This window comes from Chrysochloris asiatica, unplaced genomic scaffold (assembly GCF_000296735.1).
Source record: "Chrysochloris asiatica unplaced genomic scaffold, ChrAsi1.0 scaffold00262, whole genome shotgun sequence".
Lineage (NCBI taxonomy): Eukaryota > Metazoa > Chordata > Mammalia > Afrosoricida > Chrysochloridae > Chrysochloris > Chrysochloris asiatica.
The window spans coordinates 2,726,782-2,735,132 of NW_006408780.1; the positions used below are offsets into that span (position 1 = coordinate 2,726,782).

Genomic DNA, 8,351 nt, shown 5'->3' on the forward strand with positions numbered 1-8,351 from the left:
GTGGTCTTGTCGAGGCTAAGGTGTCACTGGGGCTGCCGCTTCCGGGTGCGCTGGTATTCTCAGCAAGCACAGCCAGGAAGCCGAGTCTGACCCCAGCGTGGCTACTTGCTCTCTGGGCTCAGGGGCTGGCCCCTCGATGACATCCTGTGGTGGCCACCATGTCTGCACGCTCGTGAGCTCTGAGGCACATGTAGATTGCCGTCACTCTCTGATGCTCCCTTTAGTCAGCATTCGAGACCCAGTGATTTCTCAGGACGCCATGGCGCATAGGGCCACTCCATTCACCAAGTGCTTGGGCTCCTCATGTCTGTCCTGCTCAGTCCAGCCCCCAGCAGTGAGGGTGACCTGTCGGAGGTGCACATCAGAGGGGTCGCTTGTCTGCACAAACCCATCTCAGTGCACTTGGTTCTCGTGCGAGAGAGCGTGATCAGAGCAGAGTCCCTGGCAGGCTGAAACCAGTGCAGTGTGCAGGCCGCCCCTCTACACCACCCACCTCCTGTGGGGATCTGTGATCTCAGCAGAGGAAAGGAAGAATGCCCCAAACAACCAGCATCAGGGATGAGACAGGAAGTGGGACTGAGATGCCACAGACAAAAGGGCACTAAGGCTGTGAATGCCTCGGACTCACTGCTCGGAAAACACAAAGTGCTAGAGATACAGAGTCTGCCTAGTCTGTACCGGTTTAAAAGTGGAGCTTGTGGTTTAGAACCTTGCCCCAAAAAACCGAAAACTCCAGATCCCGATTGTTTCACTGGGGAATTCTGCTCTACGTGTCAGGAAGAAATCATGCATAATTCCATCCACTGTCTTCCAGACCTGAAAGAGGTGCGGACAAGTCGCAAAGCAAATACCAAAATGCTTTTCCCAAGATCTAATATCCATATACAAGAGCAAATTGTGTTTCTCTCTCAATTCCATTTACAATACTAAACCCTGATTTCCGTGCAGTCGATTTTGATGCATGGTGACCCTCTTGGACAGAATAGAAGTGCCCTGTAGGGTTTTCAAGGCTGTGACCTTTAGAGAAGTAGACTGGGGAGGGACTGCTGGCTTCGAACCCCCGACCTTTCAGTTAGCATCTGAGCACTTAACTTCTACACCACCAAGGCTTTTCCTCCATTTATGATAAAACCCACTGCCCCTGGGTTGACTCCTAGTGGCCCTATCGTGTTCCTGACACAAAATCTTGACTTAAGCACACAACCTCATCTCTCATCCTCAGAATGCTTGGTGGCAGTCCCAACATGTAACCTACAAAGCCCCCAGGCCTCCTTTATAATGTTGTTGTTAGGTGCTGTTGAGTAGGTTCCTACTTACAGCGGCCCTGTGCACAAGAGAATGAAACACGGCCTGCGCTTATGCCATCTTCACTGTTATTGTTAAGTTGAGCTCATTGCTGCTGCCCTGGTGTCAGTCATCTCATTGGGGGTCTCGCTCTTTTTCGCTGACCCTCCTTTACCAAGCATGATGTCCTTCTTCAGAGACCGATCCCTCTTGATAACATGTGTGAAGTCTGAGAGGCACAGTCTCGCCATGCTGGCCTCCATGGAGCATTGTGTTTATTCTTCTGGCAGTCCCAAGGTACTTTCAGTATTCATCAACGCCGTATCTCAAATGCTTCGATTCTTCACCAGTCTTCCTCATTCACTATCCAACTCTCACATGCATACGGGGTTATTGAAAGTACCATGGCTTGGGTCAGGTGCACCTTAGTCCTTCAACTGACATCTTTGCTCTTCAACACTTTAAAAAGGTCTTGTGCAGCAGATTTGCTTAATGCAATAAATATGTCGTTTGATTTCTCGACTGCTGCTTCTCTGAGTGTTGACGATGGATCCAAGCAAAATGAAGTCTTTGACAACTTCAAGCTTTTCTCCATTTACCTTGATGTTATTAATTGGTCCAGTGGTGAGGATTTTTACTTTCCTTACCTTGAGGTGCAGTCCATACTGAAGGCTGTTGTTTTAGATCTTCATCAGTATGTATTTTAAGTCCTCTTCACTTCCAGCAAGAAAAGTTGAATCATCTGCATATTGCAGATTATTAATGAGTCTCTCTTCACTAGTGATGCCACTTTCTCCTTCATATAATCCAGCTTCTCAGCACACAGATTAAATGAGTATGGTGATGGTCAGTTGGCATAACAAAGTCACAAAGACAGTATTCTACGTCCTTCTTCGGTGAGGAGTGGCTGGGATCTTAAAAGCTCACAAGCAGACCACCTAAGGTTTTCTAACTGTTGGTCTCTCCACGTGCACAAGAAAGAAAAGTGATGGGAACGGAAGATGTTTGGAATCAGTTAGTCCAGTGGACAAACGGAACCTGTGAACATCGGTCTCCGTGACTCTGAGAGCAGACCTGACTTCCATGAACAACTGCTCTGAAAGGGATCACATAAAGTAGAAGAAAACATGGAACAAAACTGAGAATTATTAATAAAAAAAAAAAGGGCTGGGCTTACTTATCAGGAACAGACTGGAAAAACCCGAAACTGTGGCCCTCAACCACCCTTCAGGTCTGGAGAGGCTCTCACCTTTGTGACGCGATTTTCAACCTAAGATAGGTATATGGGGAAGACAACAACACTAGTAAGGTATGCTCGCCGTGGAACGGTCAACCTTCAGAATGAAAAGAGCCCCATTTACCTAAGGACAAGGTTGAGAAGGGATGGGAAAGAGGGTGGGATGGAACTAGGAACCCAGGGAGGAAGCAGGAGAACTGTTAGTGCTCCAGGAGATTGCAGTCATTGAAATGGGACCAAATATGATTGGTTCAATGTAAATCTGATGATTTTGCCTGTACACCTTTGCTTAATTCACCATAGTTTAAAAAAACAATAAAATAAATACAGTGATAGGATATAACCTTGACCTACACCTTTTCTAATTTTAACCATTCAGTATCCCCTTGTTGTTCTATTCGAACGACTTCCTTTAATGTGTCGTGAGCCATACAGTGGAAAGCTTTTGCATCATCAGTAAAGTACATGGAAACATCTTTCTTGTATCCTCTGCTTTTAGCCCAGATCCCTCTGATGTCTGCAGTGATATCCCTCATTCCATGTCCTCTTCTGAATCCAACTTGAATCTCTTGACAATTTCCTGTCCATATACTGTTGTAACTGTTTTTGAATTATATTTAGCAAAATTTTACTTGCATGTGATATTAATGATATTGTTTGATGGTTGTTGCATTTGGTTGGGTCACCTCTCTTTGGAATGGGTTCACCTATGGGTCCCTTCCCGTCGGTTGGCCAGGTAGCTGTTTTCCAAATTTCTTGGCTTAGATGAGTGAGTGCCTCCAGTGCTGCATCGGTCTGTTGAAACATTTCAATTTGTATTCCATCAGTTCCTGGAGCCTTGATTTTCCCTAATGCCTTCAGTGCAGCTTGGACTTGATCACATGCTGCCTCTTGAAATGGTTTTGGTATAGTGACTGTGTACATACCTTCCATCCTATTGTGATGCTTTCTGCATCATTCAATATTTTGCTAATGGAATTCTTCAGAATTGCGAGTCGAGGCTTGAGTTGTTTTTTTCCCCAATTCTTTCAGCTTGAAAAGTGCTGAGTGTTTTCTTCCCTTTTGATTTTCTAGACTCCAAGTCTTTGCCCATTTCATTTTAATATTTGACTCTGTCTTCTTAGCTGCCCTTGAGATTTTCTGTTCAGCTCTTTTACTTCATCTCTTCCATTTGCTTTAGCACCTCTATATTAGAGAACAAGTTTCAGAATTGCTTTTGGAATCCAGTGTGGCGCTGCAGGATAACGTGCTGGACTGCGGGGTGCATTTGAAATGCCAGGTTGGTGGTTCAAACCCACTAGTCATTCCTTGGAAACCCTATACCGGGTCGCTATGAGTTAGAACCAACTCAATGGCACAGAATAAAAATGGTCTCCTGGGATGGCACTGTGGGATAAAGTACTGGACCACAAGGTCGGCTTGAACCACAAGGTCAGCGGTTCAAACTTACCGGCTGCTCCTTGGAAAAATATCTATAAGGTCACTATGAGTCGGAACCGACTTGAGTGGCAACAACAGTGGTTGTTTCTTTCTTTTCTGGCTTTTTTTTTCTTTTCAATGAAATACTTAGGTTTAAAATCAAGCAAAATACACATAAGATCTGTGTGCTGAAAACCACCCAACAGGAAAGAGAGGAGACCAGGGTGAGTGGCGATATTGACCACCGCGTCCATTGACTGGAAGATTCTTTATTGTGAAAACGTTAGTCCCTTTTCCCAATTTGCTGTGTAGCTTCGGTGTACCTCTAGTTTACCTCTCAGCAGGTTGGTGTCAGCCAGCTGAGTCTGAACCACACAGGGACATGCAGAGAAGCTGCCGCTGCCAGAACCACTTTGAAGAAGGACAGTGTTGGAGGGACTCACGGTTTCAGGCACACATTGGGGTTCTTCATCTTCCTGTCCAGGGTGCTGCCTTTCCCCAGCTGGCCCCCATTCATGCTGGAAGCCCCTGGTCGTGGTCGGAGCAATGCTCCCATGGCTTCTTGCGACCACACTCTGGTATAATGTGATCCGCATGAGTGTGGGTGGACTCCTGACTTGCTTCCAGAACATCGGTTCTCACGAAGGTGGTGGCATGCCTGCTCTGTAATTTACACTCGGTGGTAAAGGTGAAAGGGTCTCACAGGTGGAGGTAAGGGACTGCCTGAGCCTCTCAAAAATCAGAGACAGAGAGGTCTCTTGCCGTCCCTGAAGATGCCTGCAGATGCCTGGAAGGGGGCTTCCTCCCTCGGTGTCCTGGCTTCAGGAAAGTGAATTCTGCATACAGCCTCCAGAGCTTGGGTGTGGGCCCTGAGCTCCAGCAAGAACAGGGGCAGCCAGCACGTGGACGGCACCTGGCTGAGTCCAGCCGGGAGATAAGCCATTATGCCTGTGGTGGTGATATGGAAGCTGTGCTCTCCACGGTGGGCAGGTCTCAGCAAATCCACAGCGCACCCACAGACTAGTGGAGGACCTGAAGATCCGCTTCGGAACAAATCGGCCCCTGAAGCCCTTACGAGCAGCAGAGAACCGTTGTCTTCCCCACTAGGGAAGAGCTGCCTCCTCAAAGTAGAGGCATCATCTTGGGGAAGGAGAGGGCCAGCAAAAAAGAGCAAGGGCCTCAGCGAGACGGCCGATAGGGCTGCAGCGGTGGGGTCGCTGTGAGGACGCTTCAGACAGTAGTTTTGTTCTGTTGTACGTAGTGTTGTTGTGAGCCAGAACTGACTCGTCAGCTCCTAGCAACAACAGTGTGTTCAGCTGCTAGTTTATGTTTGTGGTTACACTGTCTCCAGACGACATCTGCCCCTGTGTCAGGAATCCACTCACCCAGCTCTCCTCAGACCCCACACACATAGAACATGGATCTGTACTTACCTCTGGCCCCTTTCTTCAGAGGATGATGGACATACATCAAGCTCAGCTGGGAGGACCCCTTAATGCTTGGAGGATGCTAAGACACTGGCATTCTGACTACCGTGGTCCCCTGAAACTCGGAGTATTGATGAAGGCTTATCTCGATTTTTATACGACTGGGTTCAAAATAAGGACTATTTACATTTGCAGTCTCTAAAGTGTATTTATGTGTATAGTCGAATTTGACCCTGCTTTCAGAGTGTGAAGTAGGATTTTTTTAAAGGAAAGCTTATGTAAATTACAGAATTGTTGAGTTCACTTTCGGCACATACTTTTTCTCATATATGCGTGATGTTGAGTTGTGCACATGGTAGAGTGAATGGAATGTCCAGGAGTGTGTGTGACATAGATGCAATTGGTCTTCGGGGTACACCGGTGACTAGTGTGTCCAGTGGCCTTCCAGGTACAGAGAGTACACGTGTGAGGCATTGAATGGTTTGCCAGATACATACAGTGGTTCTGGGACGTGGTGTAAGACTGGCCTTTAGTACATAGAATGCACATGTGATGGTGTCAAATGGCCTTCCAGGTACATGCCATACATGTATGACATGGTGTACTCCAGGGTCTGCTAGATACTTATACATCCAGCATGCGTGTGATGTGGTGTAGTGAATGTACCCACGTGTGATGTGGTGTACTGAATGCACACACGTGTGACATGCTATACTGAATGTGCACATGTGTGGCATGGTTACTGAATGCAACGCGTTTAGCATGCTGTACTGAATGTGCACACATGTGACATATACAGAATGCACATGTGTGACATGTAATGAATGCACATGCATGTGATGTGTATTGGATGCACACATGTGGTGTGCTATACTGAACATGAACATGTGATATGCACTCTGACATGTACTGAATGCATACATATGGTATGGTATATTGAATAAGCACATATGTGGCATGTGCTGAGTGTACGCGTGTGGCGTGGTGTGCTGGACATGCGCATATGTGACGTATACTGAATGTGCAAACGTTTGATGTATACTGAATGCACACGTGTGGCATGCTTTCCTGAGCGTGCACACGTGTGATGTGTACTGAATGCATGTGTGGCGTACTGTCCTGACCATGCACACATGTGACATGGTGCCCTGAACCTGCTTCCAGGTACATAGAGTACATGTGTGACATGGTTGCAGAGGAGCCCATCACGCCCCACTGCAAGCCCATCCTGGTGAAAGCCATCGTCATGACCCCCGTACCCCTGTTCAGCAAGCAGAGGAATGGCTGTCGGCCCTTCTGTGAGGTCTACGTTGGAGATGAGCGTGTGACCACCACGTCCCAGGAGTATGACAAGATGAAGTGAGTTCAGACACGGGCCAGTTCTTGCTCTGTGGAATTAAGTCTACATAGGTTCATTCTGCAGGAAAGTCTTTATAGTGAACATGTCACTGTGTTGGGGTGAAATAGCTTTGGAACAGCAATGCTTTGATGGGTGCTCGAGAGCCTTGGCCTTTAGCACATGAGCAGTCTTCGCAGGTCCAGAGGTATTACCATGTTTGGGTAAGGTACTATGACCGTTGTCTATTGGGGGAGTGTCTTCTTTGAAGTCAGTTCCTGGAGTCACCTCCCCAGGAAGTATTTTCATTAGTACCAAAGTCAGCAAGAGACACACACACACAACTGTTAGCGTTGGCAACTTCAGAGTTCTCGGCGTTCTCGCTGGGACTCATCAGCCATTGCAGACCACTCTTCATCGCTTTACCTCTTTGATTTGGGCCAATAATTCCTCATCATTCTGTTTAGGGATTTTAAGATTGAAGATGGCCGAGCAGTTATTCCTCTGGGCATAACAGTGCAAGGAGATGTGCTCATCGTGATTTATCACGCGAGGTCCACCCTGGGAGGAAGACTGCAGGCCAAGGTGAGTGTCCCCACCATCCCTTCCCAGCACATGTGGCTTGTCCCACCTTCGGTGGCTGCTGCCAGCCCTGGATGTTCACTTTGTGTTCCCTTGGTGTCCTAGACACTTAGGGAAGGCTGTCTCGCTCTGGGGGTAGGTCCTTGTCAGAGTCTACCTCTGAGTCTTGGACCAGATGACTTCGTTTCCATCTCTTCCTCCTTCGTGGGAAGAGGTCACTCTGAGCTCTGCTCACTTTTTGAATCTTTCTCAGAGATTGATTCAAGATACAGCATCCAGCTTCATTAGCATACCCACATCTCCTCCGGCCTCCTTCACACCGTGGCGGTGGTGGTGGTGGTAGGTGTGGAGGAGTCAGTCCCGACTCCTAGCAACCCTGGCCAGGATTTCCAAGGCTATCAGTCTTTGTGGGAGCAGAAAGCCTCATCTTTCTCCTGCGAAGCAGCTGGTAGATTAAACTACTACCCTTGGAAATTAGCAGCCAGTTAGTAACCTACTATGCTACCATGAACAAGAGCCAATGATACTCAAGGAGGAAGTGCAAGGTGCATTGAAGGAATTGGCAAAGAACAAGGAACCAGGAATTGATGGAATTAAAATTGAAATCTTTCAAGAAAGTGAGGCGGCACAGGAGGCACTCACTCATCTCAGCCAAGAAATTTGGAAGACAACTATCTGGCCAACTGATTGGAAGAGATCCATATTTGTGCCCATTCCAGAGAGAGGTGACTCAACGGATTGCGGAAAACATTGGACAATCGCTTTGATATCTCAAGCGAGTAAAGTTTTGCTAAAGGTAATACGGAAATGGCTGTAAGCATACATTGACAGAGAACTTCCAGAGGTTCAAGCTGGATTCAGAAAAGGCCGTGGAACAAGCGCTATCATTACTGATGTCCTATGGATCTTGGCTGAAAGCAGAGAATATCAGAAAGATGTTTACCTATGCTTTATTGACTATGTAAAGGTTTTTGATTGTGTGGATCATGACAAGCTGTGGCCAACATTGCGAAGTATGAGTATTCCAGAACACTTAATTGTACTTCTGAGGAATCTGTACCTGGAC

General features: G+C 47.1%; 1 protein-coding gene across 1 annotated transcript in view; it reads left to right on the forward strand.

Annotated features, from left to right (window-relative positions):
* Positions 1-8,351, forward strand: part of GAK (cyclin G associated kinase) — a 96,666-nt gene that overhangs the window by 55,736 nt on the left and 32,579 nt on the right. Inside the window, exons 16-17 of the mRNA XM_006874137.1 lie at positions 6,532-6,726; positions 7,171-7,288. Of these exons, the coding sequence (XP_006874199.1) occupies positions 6,532-6,726; positions 7,171-7,288 (313 nt within the window). The remainder of the gene's footprint in view (positions 1-6,531; positions 6,727-7,170; positions 7,289-8,351) is intronic.